The sequence below is a fragment of the Cryptomeria japonica genome, chromosome 11, assembly GCF_030272615.1.
Source record: "Cryptomeria japonica chromosome 11, Sugi_1.0, whole genome shotgun sequence".
Taxonomy (NCBI): Eukaryota; Viridiplantae; Streptophyta; class Pinopsida; order Cupressales; family Cupressaceae; genus Cryptomeria; species Cryptomeria japonica.
Window position 1 is genome coordinate 215,720,888 of NC_081415.1, and position 25,052 is coordinate 215,745,939.

At 38.6% G+C, this 25,052-nt stretch overlaps 2 protein-coding genes across 2 annotated transcripts in view; both read left to right on the plus strand.

The window, feature by feature from the left end:
- The first annotated feature begins 12,747 nt into the window (after window positions 1-12,747).
- LOC131068774 (uncharacterized) lies at window positions 12,748-13,738 on the plus strand. Its single transcript, XM_058004037.2, has 3 exons — window positions 12,748-12,953; window positions 13,075-13,147; window positions 13,244-13,738. The coding sequence occupies exons 1-3, from the start codon at window positions 12,876-12,878 to the stop codon at window positions 13,603-13,605; spliced, it is 513 nt and encodes a 170-aa protein (XP_057860020.2). The 5' UTR covers window positions 12,748-12,875; the 3' UTR covers window positions 13,606-13,738.
- Window positions 13,739-14,705: 967 nt separating this feature from the next.
- The window catches only part of LOC131068767 (probable protein phosphatase 2C 32), a 37,260-nt gene continuing 26,913 nt past the window's right edge, over window positions 14,706-25,052 (plus strand). Inside the window, exon 1 of the mRNA XM_058004027.1 lies at window positions 14,706-14,827. Coding sequence (XP_057860010.1) covers window positions 14,706-14,827 — 122 coding nt within the window. The remainder of the gene's footprint in view (window positions 14,828-25,052) is intronic.

The following is a 25,052-nucleotide window of genomic DNA, read 5'->3' on the forward strand; positions in this document are numbered from 1 at the left end:
TGATTCCAGCAAATCAGACGTTTAGGTCATCAAGTGTAAGTCCCCTTGTGATTCCAGCAAAATCACATCATACCACAAAGAGCTTATCCACGAGTAGAGATCCTACATAATAGGAACCTTGAAGCTTCTCCCATTGATCCTTCTGCGATATCTTCAACATTCGGGAGCTTTATTCAAGAGAGGATAAGGTACCTTTAGGTATTTTATTTTGTGTTTGGTCATGTACAAAATACACATCAACAGGCGGTAAGGCATTTTTTGCCAGGCGTTGATTGGTCATAGGACCCGATCACTGATTTTGAGGCAGTCATGGCAGCTCCAGTAAGATATACAGACCAATGGTTGCATCAGCAGATTGAGCGACTAATTCATGAAGGAGTCCAATTCACCTACCACCTAATGGGTAGCCTCAATTCTCAGTCTTCCGAAGATGAGAGAACTTTCAATGCACCCAGAGAAGAAATTGAGAAACCTGAGAAGAGGAAGAAGGCTAAGGCTTGCAGAGGGACTCGGACGTCCAAGAGAACAAGAAGGGAAAAGATTCCCATTAGTAGGCCAGAGGTCACTTCATCGTCAAAGGACCCCAGTTCATCTGACGATGTAGTAGAATCAGATTATATACCTGCTCCTCCTTCCCAAAGTGACATCAATGCATTTGGAGTTGATGATCCTCCCGCACCCGACACGTTAGACACCGAGCTGAGAGCTATTGAATCAACCGAGCCGAGTAACCAAGTTGAGGAAGGAGAAATTCCATCCATTCAGGGGATCGAAGTGCATGAACCCACCCAACAGAGTCGCCATGAACTGCCGCTCCATAACACTGCCAAAGATGACTCTACCGTTGAAGGAGAGCAAAAGACAAAGGAGACCCGCGAGCTTGAAAAGACTGAAGAGCTACCATCACACGAAGGCATCAGACAATTGTTCAGCGAAGTAGGAGAAAACTCTGCTGCAAGCAAAGAGCTTCACACCTCCTCCACTCCTTCGGTAACGGAACAGCAGCAAATTTGTGGTGAGACGGCTGAAAACATCAAAGAACAGAGTGAAAATTTAACCATAGCATCAGCCTAGACAGTACCTCAAGAATGGTTAATTGCCAGAGCCCAACGCAAGGCCACCACCAAACCACCTATTGATTTGGAGGACATCTTCTCACGCATGGACCAAGCTAAAGCTAAGGGGAAGAAAAAGCCCAAGGTATATTCTAGAGTGACTAAAGATGATCAAAGGAACCGCACTCTTCACATTGCCACCCCGCCTGTAGACAAGCCAGCAGATCAGATTACACTGGCAGATTATAGCATCACGACCGTCCCCATCGGACGAGCCACTAAGGAACAGGAAAAGGAGGAATTCAAGGATTCAGTACAAAACATGCTCAGGCAACTTGAAGAGATAACAGCTGAAAAGGACATGTATCGAGCTCGTGCTGAGGAGGCCGAGGGATACATCGATCAACTCCTGAGACCATTACACAATGCTTCTGAATCCCACATTCCCCGACAGCATTGGCACAGAGGACCACAATAGAATTTGAAGGAGTACGGGACACTACAAGGGCCGTCAAGGAATGTATACAAAGCATCAAAGGGAGGGGAGAGCGAATCCTTGAAGAAGTAGAAAAGATGGCTCACCATCGAGAGACCACCCTGGTCCGGCTATTAGAGGTAAAAAGGGAATCCCTTAGAATGCATGAAGTGGCTGCCACTACCCTTCCCCTCATGAGAGCTCTCTTTTGGACCCATGCCCAAATTCCTACATTACCCACCATCCTAAATCCTCATAACATCAGCACTCTTAAGGAATGGTACTGGACTATCACCATGAAGAATGACACAAGATAAATTATTGATAAAGAACACGATGCGTGCGAGACAATTCTGAACACCATGCAAGAACTCGGCAAAATGATCCTCCGATCAATGGTCTCGGGATGGCAAAATGCCCTGTCTGATAAAGTGATGCGGCCAAACTAGGAAGAAAGACTAGGGACGGATAGGATCACCTATTCCGTTAAGGACCTAAGTTTTGCTGGTCAATTCCAGTCAAACATGTGCTTCAAGTGTAATCGTTCCAGCTGGAAGGATGGTTTGAAGCACGTGGACCAATATCTGGAGGGCATGCAATATAAAATTCGTCATCCTCCTATGCCTCCATTCAGTCTACTATTCCAATTATGCATCAGATTCTAGGAGTATGTTCGTGAGGAGCATGCGGCAGGTCGTGATCTTTGGCAGGAATATTTGCATAGTGAAGATGAGTTCTTGGAAAAGGAATCTACAAATAGAAAAGAGAAAGTGCTTTCCTAGAAAGTGTTTTTTCCTTTTAAATCTTGAAAATGCACTTTTTGGCCAAAAGGTCATGTTCGACTTCCAAGTCAACTAAAATGTAAAACTTTATGTATGCACCTTTTTGGATTATTTCTGGATATGTTCTAATTACCTTTTTGGGTAGCTATTACTCCCTTTGGGGTGGTTGTTGATATTTGCCTCCCATTTATGGGTATGGGCAGCCATGTTTTATGGATGAATTTGGGCCTTTAGTTTAGATTAGATCTTGGCCATTCATCCATTTTTGAAGCCTATTTAAGGGACTAGTTTTCCCTCATTTTGTAAGAAGTTCTTGGATTGTTGCAGAAGCTCTGGCGAAATTTACAATATTTAATGCAAAGTTAAGACTGTTTCAAATTTCCTTGTGAGTGCATGGTCTCCTTCATTAATTTAGAATTTTCCAGTTATGCTTCTTTTCTTTATATAGCATTTTTAAGTAAACATCTGATAGAATCCTTGCTGTTCATACCATTAGGGAATGGCTGACTGTCTTTCCTTCTGCATGGTTAATCTGAACCTTTCACGTGCTTAGTTCGATGGTTGAATGCTCACTGAATGAATGTCAAAAAATTATGATGTATTTAATAGCATGAAAATCCAATTTTCCCTTGAAGATCGCACTAGATTGATGCAAGTATTGTGCTTAAATGGCTAGTAATGCTTAATTTAGTTATTTGGAGGTGTCCATCTGTTTACTGAATCTGCTATCTTAGTTAAAATTAATATTTTTTGCATCCCTCTCGCTCTCTATCCCTCTTTTTTCCCCTTTTTTATCAAGAGAATCCGCAACCCTATTGAAAGCGGTATCAACCCAATTAAAACCATTTGATAAGCAAGACCGTTAAAGTTTTGGGGAACTCATCCAGCAATTACCTATCCTACCGTAAGTCCCCCTTGTGTTTCCAGCAAAAAACACATCAAACCACTGAGTAATCCCGCAGTCAAGACCTGACAAACGAAACCTTGAGGTTGTCCCCTTTGATCAAACGAAGAAAATAGCAATAGGGATTTCCTTATGTCAAGAGAGGATAGGATACTCAGCAAGTACATTCTGTTCTGCGTTGGCCGAATGAAGTTGCAAGTTCGACGATTTTAGACACGTCAACACGCAGTTGAGAGAGTATTGACGTGTGAAACAAAGTGAAGTGATGGAAAGTGAAGGATTTGAGCATAATAGCAAATTTCACTCCTGGCCCTTCCAAAGGGTCCAGAACAAAAAAAAATTTAAGCTCCTAACCCTTCCAAAGGGTCCAAAACGAAATCCTCCAAATGGCTTATTTCTTCACTATGGTCACTGAATGGTGGTCACAGATGGCAGAGAAAAGGATCAAAGGTCAAGTCTAAAGCAAAACTAAGTGAAAAAGGATGGAAATTGAGCCAAAAAGAGCAAATTCGCTCCTGACCCTTCCAAAAGGTCCAGAGCGAATTTCTCCATGAAGCATTATATCTTGCTCAAACCTTTGAACTAACTCATTCCCAAGCATTTTTGAAGGCAAAACACTTGTTTTGATGAGGAAAGGTTGAAAATGAAGTAATGATAAATTTGAGCCTAAAACAGCAATTTCGCTCCTGACCCTCCAAAGGGTCCAAAGTGAAATTATTTTTAAGCTCCTGACCCTTCCAAAGGGTCCAAAGCGAAATCCTTAGGATAGCCTAATTTCTTGTCAAAAACATTGAATAGACACCAAATTGAGAGCAAGTTGGCTTGAATATGATAGGATAAGGGGGAATGGGCAAGTCCAAGGCAAATTGGATGTGAATTGAGCCTAAAAATGCAAATTTCGCTCCTGACTCTTCCAAAGGGTCCAGAGAAAAATCCTTAGGAGGACTCCTTATTTCATCTAATGCACCCAAAAGATCTTGTTTTAGGCTAAATTGAGGGCGAATTCACTTGATGATGATAAAGGAAGATTTGAAAAAAAGAATGGTGTCAAAATGTAAATTTCGCTCTTGACCCTTCCAAAGGGTCCAGAGCGAACTTTTCCTAAAAACTATATTTTGCTCCTTGTTTGAGACCAAGATCTTTGTTCCTATGGCGTAGTTGAGGATAGATTGATGTATACTTGCCTTGTGAAGTGAATTGAAATGAGGGAAACAATTAATTTGAGGCTAAATGACAAAATTCGCTCCTGACCCTTCCAAAGGGTCTAGAGCGAATTTTCCCAAGACCCTCCTTTTTGCTTCAAATATGAACTAATTTCATGCCGTAGAACCTCAACTAGGATGTTATCATGCCTTGGAGACAATTGAAGTAAAGAAAAATGATGAGAAGGTGAAGAATTTGAGCTAAAATGCAAATTTCGCTCCTAACCCTTCCAAAGGGTCCAAAGCGAAATTCCTAGGAGGTCTAATGTTTTGCCTAGGTCCTTGAGAAAAACCTATTCCTAAGCAATTTTGAAGGCAAGTGACTTGATCTTGGTAAGGTAATGTTGAAAATGAGGTCTAATTGAGCAACTTTGCCAATTTTTGCTCCTGGCCCTTCCAGAGGGTCCAGAGCGAATTTCATTATAGGGCATGTCCTTCTAGAGGGTTGTAATGTCCCTCCTTGGGATATTCCCTAATTCAGTCCTGAGACAACAATTTCAAAAGGCTTCTTTCTATAAAAACTCGATTGCAAGAGACTACTATCCAATCAAAGACTCTAAAATCCTTCGTAAAACTTATATTGGCGATAACTGATACCACTTAGTATAAAAATGACATGATCTGCTATATAGCTATATTTGAACATACAATCGATGTCAATCTAATGTTCATGCATTATTAGATGTAATGAGTATCTTGATGTTTGAATCTGATCTGTGTGTTTACTCCAATCTGCAATTATGGAGTTAACTTTACTCTTCCTGATATGATAATACAAATTTTGCTGTAAGTTTCCGCACAACCGTTTATAGCTACCCTGATACAGCAATACCAATATGCTGTTAGTCTTTCACACTACTACTTATAGCGATGAAGATGGAGCTGCTGTTTCGGATTTTCTTTAAAATAAGCAATGGGGATGGTATTGTTCCTGAATGATAACTTTAGAAATATGCAACCATTTCGCCAATAAGGCTGCTGCTTAATTAGAGCGATACAAATCTGGATGAGAAAATAGAAAATGTCCGATCCCTTGGAATGATCGGTGGATGTCCCTATAATATTTCAAGAAGATGCATGAATGAAGGGTTGCAACCTAAGTCCATATCGCACCTTTTTTTCTAATATTAACTAATTATTTAGTTAGTTCCCGATCTAACTTAGTTCTTCCAGCCATAGATGACTTCCATTTGTTATGACTAATAATCGCTGATGATAACAGTGTCTTCACTATTTCTAATGGATTAATTCCGAACCCCATACGATCATGTCCATCTTCCTAATCGGCTTGTTCCTCGCATTCTAGTTTGTCACTCGTTGTCTTGAGGTCTTTGATTCAATTTGTCGTTAAAATATTATCACATTTGGTGGAGAGATGCATCCTTCGTTGGCGCTGTACTCTTTTACTCCATCAACGGAAGTAACAGAAGTTTATGTGCTTAGAAGGCTCGAAACATTAAGTCGCCTCAAAGTGTAGCATCCGAATCATATTACCATATGGAGATATTATTTTGGAAGATATAACATCGTCTGCATTAACACCAGATAATCCTCGTCTTCCTTTATCGCTGTCACATATAATCTTACTCATTCTAATCGCTATTCAAAGTCAATAGATGTTTTGACTTGTAAAGATTGTCTGGTCTTTTGTGAATCTTTTTTACAAATTCGTCTCCATGAGAGACTCCTCGAATTTGGACGATCTCCGAGGTAACACCTATGCTAGTCACTGTCCATTAAAACCTGATGGATTTTGCTATCGACCTAAGAAGCATTATAATCCTCCCACCGAAGCTTGGTTCATACACCGATATTGGCCAAGTCTTTACTCAAATGTTCTCATTAGATATTTATTTTATTACTATTCATTTATTTATATTACTTTTATTATTATTATTTAATAAATATGAAATTAATATTAATATTAAATATAAATTATATATTAAATCTTCTCTGTTGGTTAAATAAATATTTCATATCTTAATTGTATTATTATTTAATTTTTAAATTCTATTCTAGAGTGGCATCATCGTGTTTTGATTGTCTGGATGGGGACATCTCCCCTTCCCCTCCGAGAGTGTGATCAATGGTCTTCTTATATCTTTGATCGGTAACGGAGATATCATTGAGTATTATCTTTATTATTAGATGCTAAGGTCTGTCTTATGATACTTTGTACCTGGTCACTATTTAAATATTAGCATTTAATAATCTTACTCGATGTTGTTTACCTTGTGTAACAAGCAAAGGTTTCAATACAATCGTTGCTTTGAGCCAAGTGAGAATTAATTTTATTTTTATATTAATGAATGATTAATACTACTTTTACCATCAATAATTAATTACATAATGAATGATAATTTATTATTATGATGAAGAATCACAAAAACTAGTATTAATTACATCACCAGGATGTGGGGTTATGACAACCCTCTCACTTTAGAGGAAAATCGTGAAGTCTCATAAATGAGACGATTTTCCAATATTATTAAATGTTAATTAATAAATGTTTTAATTATCGTATTTATTTAATCACAATAATCCAATGTCCAAGGAAGGGTTATGACAAGGGTCCTGAGCGAAAATCTCATTATAGGTCTTGTCCCTGGAGAGGATCCAGAGCGCATTTTCTTATAGGTCCTGTCCTTGGAGAGGGTCCAAAGCGAGTTGATCTTAATGCTTTCTTGTTGATGATTTAAGGTGAGAAATATCATGTTAGAATGAATATATCATGTATTCTTAATCATCTTTTGTTTATTTTGCAGGTCAACAAAATTAAGATGGAGGAAGATTAGGCCAGGACAAGGGCGACCTATTCCAACTCCATCATCATTAAAGACACCTCAAATACATGGAGGACTCAAAGTGCTTCAAAGTTGGAAGACTTCAAGTGTTCAAAGAGTTGCACGTAATAGACCAAACTATCCTCAAGGACCTCATTCTACTACATGGAGAAATCACAAGATATCAAAAGAAGGATCTTGCAGACACTTCAAAGGGGAGATAAGATGACAGAAAAGGAGTTGCTTGACTAGGAAGGCGGTTTCATCAAACACAGGGGAGTCAAGAGGAGGTACATCTTTCATCTAGTACATCAAGGACAGAGGAGGACCAACCAAGGTCAGTGCAAAGGTACATTGAAGAACCAGATAGTTTCAAAAGAGTTAATCAAAGCTAGCTTCTCAGCATCACCAAATTGAGTATCAAAAGAGATACGAGCAAGTACTAGACAAGGTGGCATCCCAGTCACTGTTCCTCCAGTCAGATAGGTCCACATCAGCATGTCCAGATTCAATGTACCTGACTCACCAGTGATGGCACAAACTTCGAGACACCTACCCCTGCTTCCTATTGGTTCACAAATATTGAATGTAATTATTTCTTTGGCTAAAGGAGTTTGTTGTAACAAACCCTAATTAGGGTTTTTATCTTGTAATCCTAGCCATTGATTGTAAATCAATCTGAGCCATGGAGATGTAAAGAGCTCTTTATATAAAGCTCTGGCTCTTCATTTGTAAGGGTTAATAGTTAAGAGTTAGCTAATGATAGTTAGAGATTAGTCAATAGTTAATAGTCAATAAAAATAGAATAGCAATCAGAGTAGACTAGGAAGAGAAGGCAAGGAATTGTTGCCCTGATTGTAAATGAACTCCATTTTTTTTGAAGTTATGGTGAAATGTGTTGTTTCTTTGCAATATGCATGGTCTCTTGTTGAATCTTCATTTTAGATGGTAAATAATTAGATTGAATGAAGGAAGTTACAGAATGCACTCGCGTGGAATCCACCTAGTCCAAACCACTAGCCTCTTGTTGATTGTAAGGGCGCCCTATGTGGTCAATTGGCATTGAATGAGCTGAATCCCGAGTCGTTACGCATCTATTGTTCACGCATTAATGATCAATGTCAGATGATGTAACGATTTGAACATATTCGAAGCATCCCTTAGAAGATCACACTGAGCTGGTGTTGAATTGTTCAATTTGATGGTGAGACCCAACCTAGTAGGACTGCACCTAGTCGTTCATCTACCTTCTTACATTCTAGGTCTTAGAATAGATTCTTTAAACCCTATGCTTTTGATATTTCTTTATCTCCCAGTGAGTAGTTAGGACTCAAGTTCCAGCAAATCAAGCATTCAGGCATACAAACGTAAGTCCCCTTGTGATTCCAGCATAATCACATCACACCAACAGAGCTTATCCACACGTAGAGACCCTACATACCAGAACCTTGGATTTATTTCGATTGATCCTTAGGCAAATCTTCAGCATTCGAATAACTTTGTTCAAGAGAGGATAAGATACTTATGGTATTTTATTTTGTGTTCGCATGTGCATAAAAAACACATCAACAGTAATGAATGTTGGTTTCATATCTTGGTGAATGTTGATTTGATAGTATGGGTTGCTGATTGATTGTTTGCTTGATTTCATAATTGATGATTGCTTTTGTGAATCCACAAGTGATGAGTAATATTGAGTTAGTCATCCTTGAATTCTTGGGATGATCTTTCCTTTATACTTTATTAGTGGAAGAGTCACCACCTTTCATAGGAATTGAGGCACCACCTTTCATAAAAATTGAGTCACCACTTTTCATGCTATTTTTGAGAATAATATATTATTCCCCAAATTGATCTCCCTTCCATCTCTTCCTCGAATGAACCTTCTTCCTTTTATATCTTCCCATGAGAGGAAAAGGTCACATCTCTTCGTCATGTCTGCCCTTTGGCAAGAGACAACCTTTCACAATTTCCACCCTTTGAAATAGTACAACCATTCATGATTCTTGCACTTTGGAAGAGACACAACCTTTCACAATTAGCACCCTTTGAAAGAGTGCAATCCTTCATAATTTCTACCATTTGAAAGAGTCACTTCCTTATCTACTTCTATTCATTTCTTCTTCCATTAATCCTTCCTTGATTCACATGCTTCATTCATTTCTTTCCTCCTTCCCTTTTTAAATGATCTCTTCTCCCTCTTACATCTCATGTTTGAGAGAGTCAAAACTTTTCATTCCATGCCTTTTGACCATTCATTAACTTAATTACATTTTAATTATATTATATTATATTTTTATTATTTTATGTTTTAATTTATTATTATTATTTTTTATTAAATCCTATTTCAATATGGGGACATTACACATATCATGAACATAATTTAAAACTATTTTTGAAACTTGAAATATCTCTCTAGTGAGGTGTGCACCCATACCCCAAATGCACATCTAACAAAGGTTTTTGGTGATGTTTGCATTTTGAATTCACTCCTTTGTTGAGGTGTGCACTTCTCCTCTAAGCACATCTTTCAAAATATAAAACTTGAAGACTTTTGATCTCTACTATTAAGCGTGCACATAATGCTTTGCACTTGTACACTTCGATGTTTGAATTTTTATTTTTTATTTTCCTATGAGGTGTGCCATTTAGCTTCAAATGTGCATCAGATAACTATTCTTTCACCTTTGCATTTTATTTCCTTTATGAAATACACATTTACATACTATATAATAATTTTAAAATTTAAATTAAGTGCCCTTTGCTCAAGTGTGCACTTTTGAATGTAATTTAGATTTAACTTTCCCCCTCCTAGGTGCATGCACCTCATTCTTTAACATGCACTTGACAATAAAAACAAGAACTTTGGACTTTGCCTTTATTAGGTGAACCCCTCAACTCCAAGTGCGCAATTCAGCATCATCCTTAAGCAATTTTGGATGCAAAACCTCAAAGGCGCACCCTAACCTCATCCCTCAAATATTTTCTCTAAAATTTAAAAATGACTTCAATTTCCCCTCATAAAGGTGTGCAAACCAAAATGGAAACTCTATTCTTGAATTTATATGATCTTCCCTTCTCGGCATGCACTTATGAGTGCATTTTGAGACTTGACTTTGCCTTACTTGAGTTGTGCACCTTACAATTGATTCTACACTTTGATTTTGAATCAATGATGGTGTACCCTTCACTATTTAACTTTTATTTCAATCCACACCTTTCATAGCCGCAATCAAGTGCACATCTTGATATTATAATTTTTTAAAAAGTGATATTGAAGGACTTCTTATCAAATGTAGTGCACTTTTTAACATCTATTATGTTTGCTTCACAAAGGTCAGTTCTTGATAAGGAATTATCTTCTTTGATTGTGAAAATATAGTACCTTACTCCTATATCAAGTGCATGATTGGTCGTCAAACTTAGCAAAATCCTTCAATGACAACTTTCTTTCTCTACCTAGACGGATGACTTCAAGCCTAGTTTCAAGACTCGTGGACTCGCGAGTCCAGTGGCTCCATGAGTCTACTTGCTAAGGACTCGTGAGGCGAGTCCTGCGGAGTGTTTTTGAAAGACTCGTGAGTCTTTCTCATGGACTCGCGCAAGTCAATTAGACGGGCTCGCAAGTCTTTTGCAGGGACTCGCGTGACCCAATTATGATGCCCAGCAACGTTAAAAAGTGATGTTTTTTGCATTTTTTCATTCATTTGCCTTTCATTCTAGGTAAAAACAAGTTTGTAGGGTTTCAAGGAGGAGAGCAAAGAAGATTAAATCAGCAAAAGAGATCTAGGTAAGGATTTTTTCTCTCTTTTTTTTTTCATTTCCATGTTTTGAAAATCCAAAAAATCTCGAAAAACAAGGGGATATACTGCCAAAAAAAATTCTATTTTTCCCAAATGATTTATTATCATTTTTTTTTGTTGATTTTCCACAAAACCTTGCTGATTTTTTTATTTTTTCATGTTAAATCAGCAATGGCAAGTTCAACTCCAAGGGCAACCCCAAGGCCAAGAAGACAAAGAGATAAAGCATGGAAATATAGGATTCTTGGAAGCAAAAAGGGAGAAGTCACTTGCACCGAATGCACAAAATGGATGATGGGTGGAATCAATAGATTAAAATACCACCTTGCATAAATACGTGGATATGGTGTGGACATATGCCCCAAATCAACTCCCAATATTATTAGAGAGATGAAGGCCCTTCTTGCTGAGCATGATATGCAAAAGGAAGAAAGGCAAAAATCAAAAAGAAGCCATGGCAACTACAATGAATCCCATATTGTCCACTTTGGGTCCCATTGGTCACACTCGTGGTCGTCAGTCACTTTCATCTTTTGGTGACAATGAGGGTGAGGCTAGTGCCACTCCTATTAGAACAAACCCTAATTTTTTTGTACCACGCAATGTTCTAGGTGCACAACCTTCACTTGAAGGTACAGGATGGAATAGAGAGAAGCATGAACAAGCAAAGATAGCAGCATCAAACTTTTGGTTTTACAATAATATACCTTTCAATGCAGCAATCAATGTGTATTGGGAAGGTTTGGTTAATGCATTAACAGTTGTGGGTAACGGGTTTAAGGCCCCAACAGGTTATGACTTCAGTGTGCCATTGCTAGAGCAAGTTGTAAGAAATACACAAGTTGTGGTTGATGATCAGAAAAGATATTTGAGGAGAAAAGGATGCAACATTTTATTCGATGGATGGACAAATGGACGAAATAGGACTCTTCTCAACTTCTTGGTGGCTTCAAATGGTGCAATGGTATTCCTAAAGTCTGTTGATGCCTCAAATGAATTAAAAAAGTAGAGACTTCGTGTAATCTATTGGGTGGGGTGGTTCAGGAAGTTGGAGTTGAGAATGTTGTCCAAATTATCACGAACAACGCAGTTGCATATGTATCTGTAGGTAGAATGCTTATGGAGAGGCATCCTACGATTACATGGAGTCCTTGTGCTGCACATTGCTTGGACTTGATGCTAGAGGACATTGGGAAGAATACATGGGTGAAGAAGGTGGTTGAAGATGCAAGAAGTGTCACCAAATTCATCTACAATCATACTTGGGTGCTTGCTTTGATGAGGAAACACACAAATGGCAAGGACCTTGTGCGACCTGGAGTGACACGATTCACTAGCCACCTCATCACTTGGTAGAGCATTCTTAGTGCCATTCCTCATCTTAAGCAGATGTTAGTGTCTGATGCTTGGTTGGGGTCTACATACTCCATAAAACCTGAAGCAGAGAAGATTGTAAGCATTGTTTTTGATGAAGCATTCAACAAAGGTGAAGAGGAGTTGACTGTAGTAAGTAACAAACACAAAAGTAAACTTCATACAAGATAATCTATCTGCTGATTTTATTTTTCAAGGGTTAATTTTGTACTAATTTAAAATTTGTTTTCATTTCTTTAGGTGGCAGAACCTTTGGTAAGGGTTCTTCGTATGGAGGATGGAGAAGGCATGCCAATGGGTTTCATTTATGAGGCCATGGATAGGCCAAAGAGGCCATTTCACTTTACTATCGTGGAAACACAAGAAAATGTGAAATCCTTTGGCGCTTCATTGATCGTAGGTGGACAAACCAACTCCACCAACTGATACATACCTTCACCTACTTCTTGAACCCGAAGTTCTACTTCTCCGATTCATTTAGGGCTAATGAGGAGGTCATGGCAAGTGTTATTGCATGCATTGATAAGATGACACTTGATGCTGAGTTGAGAGACAAGGTTCTTGATGACTTGGAGGTGAGATTTGACATTTGCAATTGCTTTGTCTTTATTTATTAATCTAGAAATGTTCATTATTGAATTTGAGTTTGACACTTTGACTATCTATTTATGAATTTGGAAATGTTCATTGTTCAAGATCTACAAGAGTGCAGAGAGGAGACTCTTCTCATCACAACTAGCAATTGATAGGAGAGGAAAACAACAACCAGGTAAAAAATTAACTTAGTTCAATACTACAAGAAAAAAACTACAAACTTGATTGTTACATTTTTTCTCAATTCTAACATCTCTAAATGTTTTTGTAGATTTATGGTGGGAGAATTATGGTGTTGGCGTGCCTAATCTTCAAAAGATAGCCGTTTGTGTTTTGTCTCAGCCATGCAGTGCTTCTGGGTGTGAACGAAATTGGAGTGTATTTGAGAGCATTCACACAAAGAAGAGAAATAGATTGACACAAAAGCAGCTCAATGATCTTATCTTCATTTGGTACAACCTTCGCCTTCGAGTTACAAAGGTGAAGGGTGTTTCACATGAGGCCATTGACTTGGGTGAAATTGATCCATATGGTGATTGGACCGTGAATGAACAAAATGATGGTGATGATGTCCTCCTTACCGAAGAAAAAATTGCAAAAATAGAGAGAGGAGCATCACAAGAAGCAGTTTGAGCAAGATTGGAGGAAATGGAGGAGGCTGAAAATGAGGACTTTCATTTAGAAGAAGAAGCATCTTACCATTTAGATACCACAACACCCACTACTACTACTTCTAGCTTAAGGCCTGAAAAATTGAGCTATATTAGAAGTGCAAAGAGGAAGATGTAGTCTTCTCTTTGGTTTGTTTATTATTGTTTTTCACATTTGGAGTTGGACATATCATTATATGTAATTTGGTAAACATTTATACACTTACTCTGCTATTATACATTTTAGAGTTTGAAACTATGAGTAATGAGTATGATTCTATGAGTATGAACGATGAAATTTCAAATATTGAGTGTTTGGAGATCATATGACGTGTAATGTTTCAATTATGGCTCTTATGTTCTCTACATGCATTAATTTCTTTATGTTTTTTTTGTAAAACTACGGTTTTTTTTTTGCCGAGTCTTTCGCGAGTCTTTCACGAGTCCGAGTCCAATTCCAATTTTTTGGTTTACCGAGTCCATGGCGAGTACCAATTTTAAAACTTTGACTTCAAGAACCTTGTTCCATGATCTTATGAACATTCAAGAAAGAGCCACAAAGACAACAAGAAAAAGAAACTAAAAAAGAAATGACTATTACTTGCACTTGGGGAAACAATAGATGTTAGCTTAAAACTTGACATGATACAAAAATTTCATATGGCTACAACAATTCGTTTTTATCAAATACATTATATTTTGTCTCCATAGTATATTGGATTTTGTATAATGAAGAGATCTCTCAACACTATTTAATTACGTGCATATAGGATTCCACACAATGAGTGTGTTAATCATAAATAATAATTATGAGATAAAGAGAATAAGAAATTAAATAAGCATATCACTTTCATTTTTATAAAAACAACACATGCAAATAACATGATAAAACATTATATGAAAAATGTTGTCAACATTCTTCAGTTTTTGTTTTGTTGTAATAAAATAACTCTCATCATAAGCATTTAGTTCTTTTGCACTTTATTAAATAGATTCCTCACCTCTATATGTGACTTTTCTTCAAACTAATTTCATATTGTTCAAGATGCATCCTTAAACACTTTTGATTGTGTACTTTTTTTTATGAAGTGTATCATTAATAGTAGTCTATTGTATATATTTCAGGTCACGAATGTTGATGGAACTTGGAGGGTTGGCGGTCTTCTAGCTCTTTCACGTGCATTTGGTGATGTTTACTTGAAGAAGTAGGTCAATTCATTCTAGTATTTTTTCTTACAATTCCTAAATACCTATTAATCATTTTTGAATAATAAGCATTCATAGTTTATCAAATATTCATAGTTTTAAACCTCTAGCTTGGGAAAAACTTGGTGACACATAATTTTGACTAGGATTTGGGACTTGCAATAGACTTGGAAAAAAAAACTTGGCATATTAAAAAAATACAAAAATATATAAAATAAAATTAAATATGCAAATTATTGTTAAAAGGTATAAAAAATGAATTTAGAGAATGCATAAGTACATTTTCCGATGTTGCCCTTGAGCATACCTCCCAAGGGCCTAGACATCCATTTTGGGGACAAGGACAAGATGTCCTTCCCCCATACCCCCTTTTTTAAGAAAATTGAGGCATCCCCTAAAATGGAAATATCCATGGTAGTCTCATTATGTTTTATTAAAATTTGGGATGCCTTGGCATCCTAGGGATGTCAAGGCTTCCTCCCACTACTGCACCTTTTAAACAGCAAAAGAAAATGTGTAAGGATCTCGTGAACTTGTTGAGAAATCCAATTAATATCCCAAATTTAAAAAAGCTAAATTGATAGTGCTCACGGGCTGGAAATAATGACATGTGGTTTCAATCCATTCTTAAAGGTGCTAGGAAGATTTGCTCTTCAAACAAAACCCAATTTAACAAAAATGCATTCACAAACAAAATGATAAACATCAACTCCTTAGCATCCATTTGGCTATGCAAAAACAAAAATGTAGAGAGTAGGGCATTACTTATTTAAAGACAGGAATAAAACCCAGCCATAAATGAAGTTGGGACTTGTTTCAAATGGAAACTTGACAGAAAACTCATGGTGTTCAAAGTTTTAATTGAATTTCAGCTAAGAGCCTGTTGACGTGTATTTTGTACACAATCATACACAGAATAAAATACCCAAAGGTACCTTATCCTCTCTTGAATAAAATCTCTAACTGCTGAAGATAACGCAAGAAGGATCAGTTAGGGTGACTTCAATGTTCTTTTAAGTAGGGTCTCTACGTGTGGATAAGCACCAGGGGTCGTTGTGATTACTGTTTCATCAAGGGGTCTTACGCCAAATCCGAACTGTAGGAACAGGATTTCCTAATGCTAACAAGTTCTCAAAAAAGATCAAAAGAGTAGGGCTTGCAAGAGATAAAGTCTAATCTAATCCTAAGAATGACTCAATGTGGACGAGACTTGGCAAGATTCTACCAACTCCAATATTGCCATAAAATAACAACTCAATTGAAATTGATGCGATCTTCTAAGGTAACAAATGATTTCTTCAATTCCTCAAGGATCATAGACACTACCATAAAGGTACATATCCAAGATACAACAACGATTGAAGGTTTAAGTGATTCAAGTTTCTCCAGTTGACCACGCAAGGCGTTCCTACAATCAGCAAGAAGCTAGTGGTTTGGAAAGTGAATCTCACCGACGATCAAGTCCAACACTTTGTCCTCCAAATTAAAACACTACTTTGATTGAGAATGATTCAAGAAAACGAACAACCATGAAGATAACCACAAGAATTGCAATAAAACACCATAACTTCAATATTTTATTGATCTCAAAGCCATCATGAACAACAATTGTTTGAAATTCCTTCTTCAAAGCTCAATCTTGCTACAAAATACTTGCTTCTATCAAATTGCTAATCTCTAATCACTAATGCTGATATCTAATCTCTAGTTTCTAGTTTCTCTATATGCAAAATGAAAAGAAATGAGGGTATATATAGCATCCTCAATTACAATGAACGGTCCAGATCAAAAAAGAAGATCAATGGCCAAGATTATGACACCTAAACCCTAATTAGGGTTTATTACAAATAGTCCCCTTTTTACTGAACAATATTAAATGCATAGCCAAATATTAAATTTTGGCACAAAAATCTAGGAGACATAGACCAATGACAATTAAGGTGCCATGTCATCTATAACAACCTTTCTTCTAGAATCTTATTCCCTTTCCAATGCTCCTTTTTAGCATATGCAATGAATCTGGATACGATTCCTTCGATCTCAGCAATTGGAATCTCAGGAAGATTCCTCATTCGTTCTTCCAAGTGGATGACCTGATCGAAAGCCTTGAGGAGAGTAGCGTCCCATTCAGGTTCAAGTTCTTTGGTCTTCTCAATCAGGAGCATGGTAGCAAACATCTGATCCCGTTGCTCATCTGTAATAACATTTTCATCTTTGCAAAAGATGACCTTGACTCTTTCTTCTAATTCCTGCAAATCCACATCTGTCTCAACTTCGATCCTCCTGCCAAGAATAGTACGTAGTACCTCAAACACTCTATCCTGGATCGGGTGGATAACCTCCTCAACATGATTGCATCTGGTACTAATGTCCTCGAAGAGAACTTCCTTCATCTGGAGTAAGGTTGACCACTGAAGTAAACCATGAGGTCCTCCATCCATTATCTTTTCCTGTACTAGGACCTTCCTTGATGTTTGTCTGATTACTTGCAAGACAGGAATGATAACATCTTTAGTATGAGCAAAGGCGGCTACCGTTATCATCAAGTTGTGGATGATCTCGAGAACCTGGATAGCTTGGTGAATAGTCTGCATCATCCTTGTTGCAAATTCCATGGCAACTGTATGAGACTTGTCAATCCAAGAGCTCATAAGTTGGACCAAACTCTTGACCCTCTCTGCCTCACCAATTGATTGAAGGGGAAGTGCCTGTACGGGTGATCTTGCTGGATCCTGACGTCCCAAAGGCTGATTGAGATGGCTGAAATATGTTCTCCATGCACCGACCTCTCTCTCAAGCTTTCTATTTTTCTCCATTTCTTCCCTAAGCTTGTCTTTCAATGTTTCAAATGAATCGGTGGCCTCATCCAGTGTCTGTTCGGCTGTGAGTGGACCGAGCTCAAATGTCTCTACATCATATTCTTCTGCGAGGATCTCACCTTCATACTTGTCTACTGCTGGTGTAGCTATCTGTAATTTCCTGGATCCTGTCTCATCTCTGATCATCTTGGACATTTTAGTGGCCTTCCTCCTTTCTGTCATTTCCTGAGAATTTCCGACAAGGCTCTCTAAATCAATCACATTATCTTCGTCCTCAATTACAATCACCCTTGTCAGTCTCTCCTTTAACCAATCTGGAATGGTGGATCTTGTTTCTCTGACTTGTATCTCCTTAAGCAATGTTTCTTCTTCTCTGAGAGGAGATGTCACTTCGTTATCATTCTTGTCTTCATGTAGCTCATTGACTTGGAGAGATTGGTTTGATGAGCGTTGAGTTGCCTGTCCTTCTTCTTGTTTATTGTTCTGTACCATTGATTCCATAGACTCCTCCATTTCAAGTGTCCTCTTCTCTTGTCGAGAAGATGTGTCGGATGAACGATCTCGGTTGGCCTCTTGCTTCTTCTTGGAGGATTCTCTTTTCTCAGGCCTCTCTTTTCTCTTTGAGCCTCTAGGATGGGGATTGCCTTCACTTACACTTCGGAGGTTGCCTTCACTTGCGCTTCTGGTATTAAGATTACCTTCACTTACACTTGCTCCACCTTCAGCTGGTCTTTCCTCCAAAGTAAAAGTCATAGATATGCCTTGTTCTCTCAACTTCTGATGCTGCACATCAACCCATCTGCGAGTACAAGACAAAATTGGAGCCATCAAAGCATCTAGATCCACAATCTCGGGTTCATTCCAATCTAGCCTCATTGATTTGCTTTCTCGATCATAAGATGATTGGAGATGTCTGCCACTGTCCTGAGCTTGGTCGGCCACTCTGTAAATTTTGCATTTCCTGATAAAGTCCAAAGGTAGTCTGGAATGCATCTTTCTTTTCACTTCAAGATCATCTGAGAGATTCATCATAAAGTCCTCTATCTGAAACTCATGCTTGTACTTTCTTCCGACTGTCTCCTCTATATGCCCATAAGGATCAAAACTCTCTCTCAAAGCAAAGAATGAAAATGAATATAAAGCTAACTCCTTCTCTGCATCATCCATGGCTAGAGCATTAGGGCATACCTCAACTGAATTTCCTAGTATGATAGGCACAGGAACTCCATTTCCATGTCTGTGTCTGAATGCCTTCACATAAGCTGCCAACTGTCTTGTTACCTCAAGTAACACTATTCTGTCTGTCGGATATCTCGGCAACATGTATGGAGGTGAAGGACATCCATGAACTCTAATATAAGTAAATTTCGGAAATTGGATGAACCAAGCACCGTACCTCTTTACTAGCTCTTGTGCATCCTATGATAGCCTATTGTGAATTCCACCTTGCAACGTCCTGGTGATGTTCATCATGAAGGTATCATTAACTAACTTGTAGTTACTTCCTGGCGGATGATGCAAGTGAACATAGGAATCACAGACTCTGACCTCGCCGGGTCCTCTTCCAATCACTCCTTTGTGAGGTAGTCCTGCATATTCGAAACTCCTGACCAAGGCATATATGATGTATGAACTCATATGGAAGGACTTGGTAGCCTTCAGTCTCCTTAACTGTACGTCCAAGCAATGGCTAATCATTCTAGCCCAATGAATTGTTCCTTTTCCCTGAACTATCACTTGGATGAAGTAGAACATCCACTTCTCAAAATAGAAGGCTTGAGGGGCTCCTGTGACTCGGTTGAGCAGTGTTATCAAATCTCTGTACTCCTCCTGGAAATCGATCCTATGAGGTGTATTCGGAATCTTGCTCAGGCGAGGACGACTCTTGAGTAACCAGTTCTTATTGATGATGCTTAGGCAAGTGTCTGGATCATCTTCGTACATGGACCTGGCTCCTTCTATGCTTTTGTAGATCATATCTTTGTGCTCTGGCAGATGGAAAGCCTCACTTATAGCCTCCTCTGAAAGGTAAGCCAAAGTGTTTCCTTCCTTGGACACGATCGATCTGGACTGTGGATCATAATGGCGAGCACACTCGATCATCAAGTCATGGCACTGGATTGCTGGAGGGAAGCCGGCCGCCTTAATGATGCCACTTTCAATTATCCTCCTGGCGACAGGTGATGGCTTGCCAATGTAAGGGACCTCTCAAAACTTCTTCGTACTGAAGTTCCCCAAGTTAGTATCTCCAATGTTGCTCCACTTCGACACGATCTTGGTCTCCACTTCTTCGTTCTTTTGATCTTCCTTCATGAGAGCTGGACGACTGGTGGATGCTCCCGCCTTCGGGGTCGCCATCGTAACACCTACACAACATTTCATAATAAGTAATAGATTTTGCAATGTATAAACATAGATTAGAGATTAGAGATTGAATTTAGGAAACTTCATGATAAGTCTTTGAGTTATCATTTCCTAAATTCGATTGAGCTACAGGAAATTCAAAATTTCAAAATTCAAAATTCAAAATTTAAGACCAATATTCAAAATTCAAGACAAGGGAAGACTTCGCCATACCTCACTTGAGAGCTAACTCTAAAAATGCAAAATAAGGAAATCGCCTAGGCAAAAATCAAAATTTGAAGTATCAATGCGATCCTCCTCTAGCAAAGCCGCCTTCCTTGTCAACTTCGCCAACTTTTGGGGTCTTCAATGTCTTGATGGCAAATTCGCTCCACTCGAACACAAACCAAGTTCGCACTCCCCTTTGAATGGAAATTTTGCACCTCTCCTTGATGAAATTCGCACCTTGTAATTGTCTTCTCCAAATCGCATGCAAAGGATGATTGAATGATGTTTTAAAATGCCATATCACACCCCCTTTATATAAGCACTTACCTCCTTAATTACCTTTAGGCCGACTTTTGGAAATAAGGCAAAATAAAAACAAATTTTAAATAAAAATAGGGGCCGACTTTGTAAAATATGAAAAATAAAACCCAAGCGCTCCAATTAATTAATTAAAATGCCTTTATAATTAATTATTTCGATTTTTTTAAAAGGCAAAATTAAAATTAAATGCCTTGTGCGCACCCATTAAATGCTAATTTTAATTAAAAAATACCAAGATTTATCGAAATTTAGCATTTAATGCAATTTGAAAATGATGTTAGCGCCAAAACATGGGAGATGTAAGGGATGCAAACCATATCGCTCTGGTCCCTGGGAGAGGGACAGGAGCGATTTAGCATTTTGCTCTTGCATTTCTCGCCTTTTACGTTTAAAATCACTTCCTCTACGTTGAAACTGGCATCTACATTGGGAATCTCGAGCTTGATCTATTCAATTTTGTAGATGAATGCCTCTTAAGATCATTATCGCCCTGGTCCCTTAGTGAGGGACAGGAGCGAACTTTGCATTTACTCCTTGGTCTTCGCCTCTTTAATCACTAATTTATATCACAAGGCAAATAACAACTTTATTCTTTCATTCCACGCATGCTTACTTGTCTTTTACAAGGCAAATTTGATATTTGAGTGTTTATCGCCCTGGTCCTTGACTGGGGGATAGGAGCGAACTTTGAATTCTAGCTCAAATTTGTCATCTTTTAACCTTAACTCCTTGTTCATCACCTTTCAAATGACATTTTCAACCTTGTGTAACTTTGCTTTGATATGATCTTTGGAAGAAAATGATTGATTTTATGAATATCGCCCTGGTCCTTGACTGAAGGACAAGAGCGAACTTGCCTCTTTGCTCAAGTTGGTCACCTTTTGACATTTGGTTCTTTGCTTATCATCTTCTCAAAAACATTTTTGACCTTGTGCGACCTCGCCTTGACGTGGCTTTTTGGAAGGAAATGACTAGTTTAATGAATATCGCCCTGGTCCTTGACTGGAGGACAGGAGCGAACTTTAGTCTATGGTGCAAATCCTCCATCTTATTGATATCAAATTGTCTTCAAGGCGTAAAATGATGCCCTTTATTCCTTCTTGAATGTATGAAACGGACGTGGCCATCAAAGTTTAAGCATATTTGACTATTTCGCTCTGGTCCCTTGGAGAGGGACAGGAGCGAACTTGGGCAGTTTCATCACATTTTGCGGTCTTTGCAACTTCATTTCTCTTCGAGGCGTTCCAAACATCATTGCCCCCTTGTACCTTGGCTTGGAGTGGTTTAAACTTGGAGGAGAATATTAGATATCCTTGATTTCGCCCTGGTCCCTGACTGAGGGACAGGAGCGAACTATCACTTATAAGCTCATTCGTGCTTTGCCAACATTTAAAACTATCTTCAATGGATCCGTCATGCTTCCCTTCACTCATCCTTGACATGGAATTTGCTTCATCTTGGTGAGAAATTTGTCTAAGGAAGAAATCGCTCTGGTCCCTGGGAGAGGGACAGGAGCGCCTAGGCAAATATAGGCTTCACTTGGCGTCTTGCAATCTTCAAATTATCTTCAATGGATTCATTACGCCTCCTTTGCTTGCCTCAAACTTAACACTCACTTGATCTTTCCCCAAAACTTGTCTTATAAGGAAAATCGCTCTGGTCCCTGGGAGAGGGACGGGAGCTATCACTAAAATTCGCCCTGGTCCCTGGCAGAGGGACAGGAGCGATTTTGCTTCTAGGGCCAATTTTCCTCATGATGGCACTTTCAAGTTATATTCAACTGATAAAATGTACTTCCTTTGTTCTTCTCAAATCGCGAAATCATTCAAATCTTTCAAGGACAAGGCAATTTTGGATTTCAAGCTTCGGTCCTTCAATGAGGGACAGGAGCGATTTTTGTTCCTGGCACATTTCCTTGTTTGCAAATTTCTTCAAATTATATTCAATGGACAGAACATGCCTCCCTTTATCTCTTCCAATCCAAAAATCGTCTTGGTCCTGCAAGGACAGTGAAATTTTGAGAAACAAGCTCTGGTCCTTCAGTGAGGGACAGGAGCGATTTTTGTCCTTGAGGGCAAATGTTCAACTTTTCATTGCAAACGACTCAATCCTGGCGCTCTATCATGTTGATTTCACCTTCCATTACGTCCTTGACGCCTCAATTTGATCAAAATGAGGTCAAAATGGTCCAAGTGAGTCATTTCGCCCTGGTCCTTGACTGAAGGACAAGAGCGATTTGGCCTCAAACTTCAAAATTTGCCATTTGTAAAACTCAAAATCTTCAAAACTTTCAATTCACGCTCAACTGCATCTCCTGGCGACCCTGCACAAGACAAATGAAACAAATTAATAACCAGGATGCATAAAATATTCTTTTCGCCCTGGTCCCTGGCTGAGGGACAGGAGCGAACTTGTTTCCACAGGCCAAAATATCAAGATTTTAGGACCTTAGTCACTTCACAAGGCAAAATTAAGCTATTTCCAATGCCTGGGATCAATTATCAAAATTTCCAAAATTTGGTCGAAATCACCTGGACAAAAAAAATCACAATTCCATCATTAACACTTAGGCAAAATCTAGACTATCTTACAAGATTCTGACTGAACCTAGACAAACTCACTTGACCCCTGACAATTCACCCTATTTCAAAATTGCATCCTGCGGGAGGAAGCTCAATAATCTCTCAAAATCGGACTGGACTCTGGCTTAAAATCATCAAAACGGAAACCCTAAGGCTTAACCCTAATCCAGACTACTCAAAAACCCTAAAAGCAGAGAGAGAAACAGGCAAAACCGAGCAGAAAGAGGGGGTCCCCATTTTAATGGGGCGATGTGTGAAATGGTCACAACAGAGCCTTGTTTTAGATGGAGGTCAAGTCAAAATTAAATTAGCAAAGCATGGAAGGTTACTTCCAAGAAGAGATTCGTTGTCGTGGCTAAAGTCGCATCACTGCAACTCTATCCGGCCAACGCAAAATAGAATGATCTCACCAAGTATCCTATCCTCTCTTGTATAAGGAAGCCATAATGTTGTTTGGTTTGATCATGTGGGGACAACCTCAAGGTTCCAAATGTCAGTTCTTGACTACGGGAAAACTCAACGGTCGATGCGTTTTTTGCTAGGAGCACAAGGGCTGTTACGTTTTGCAACAAGCTGGTATGTATTTGATTCTCGAACTGGGAAATAAAAGCAAAAGAGAAGGGTTTAAGAGACCTAAAATTAACAAGACTGGTATGCGGGTAGACGGATTCAACATAACCAATCCCTACTTGGCCAGAATAACTCACAACCTCGTAGGAACGGTGCAATCTTCAAGGAGACTTGGAAGAAATTCAAACTACAAATGCATGGCTAAGCAGCCAATTCTGGCGCAGCTCAGACAGACACCTGCAATTGAACTAAACACAATTAAAGGCTTAGGCTAACCATACACAAGGACACACAATCAGTATATCCTCAATGGTATGAGCCTGAATCCATCAAATACCTACACACCCAAAGAAAGATCTATCTAAAATACTGAAAGAAACCATGCACATGGACTAAAACCAAGATGATAAACACCAAATCAATGTCCATTACATTGATTCTAGTTGCCTATTACAACAATTTCTGCAGCATCTCTATGCTATTCCTAAAATCTAATTGTCTACAAAACTCTAACCTATTCTAACTGCCTAAAAATCTAACAATAATCTAACTCTTTACAATGAGAGGCATCCTGCCTTTTATAGAATTTACATATTGAATCAGAGGCCAGGATGGACTGCATCCAAGGGCCCTAGTCTGCCTTCTAGAAGCTGGCAGCTTTAACCCATGCCCACTCAATTTTCAGTTATCTACCCAACCACTATCTCAACTGCCTACAACTGCTTGGCATTAATTCGGTCGTCCTGGTGGTTGGGAATAGTTGTCCACAACTGACCTGTTTTCCCTTTGTTTCAAAATATCTTGAGTGGGGCCCACAGGCAATTTTACATTAAACAATTTCAGTTTTTAGGAACTGAACTTTTGGAATTAAATCCAGCTATGCATTTCTGAGAATGCATACATTTGTAGCATTCAGAGTATTCTTTGTCTTCAATCTCGTTGGTGAACTTCAACTTGTTGTCTGGTGGAGGTGCGTTTCTCCGTGCTTCGTCTTGCGCTCTATGGTGAGCACCTGTATTTCCTCTTCCAACGTTGGTCATGATCAAGGCTCCTTTACATTTCAGGCTTTCTCTTGGTTCTTCCCGACGATGTTTTCTTGTGAACAATCAATTTCACCTTTAATCAATCAATTTGAAAAATTAATTAAATTAATTTGACAAATATTAAATTTTATTTAACATTTGGCTTCATCTCGGTGAAGTTCGGGCTTGAGAAGCTCTTTGTGAAATGTATCTTTTAAATGTCTCTCTTTAAACGTGAAATCTGATCTTTCGTCTTGATTCGCTCTCCAACTTAGACGAAATTCAGGCCTGAGAGGTGAACTGCGAGATGTTAAGTTTAAGTTTATAAAATGTCTTTGC

Excerpts from the sequence above, each read along its gene's own strand:
- LOC131068774 (XM_058004037.2), top strand. The coding sequence starts at position 12,876 with ATGGCAAGTGTTATTGCATGCATTGATAAGATGACACTTGATGCTGAG. Across the intron at positions 12,954-13,074 it reads AGGTTCTTGATGACTTGGAG|ATCTACAAGAGTGCAGAGAG; the intron begins GTGAGATTTGAC and ends TCATTGTTCAAG. Across the intron at positions 13,148-13,243 it reads GAGAGGAAAACAACAACCAG|ATTTATGGTGGGAGAATTAT; the intron begins GTAAAAAATTAA and ends ATGTTTTTGTAG.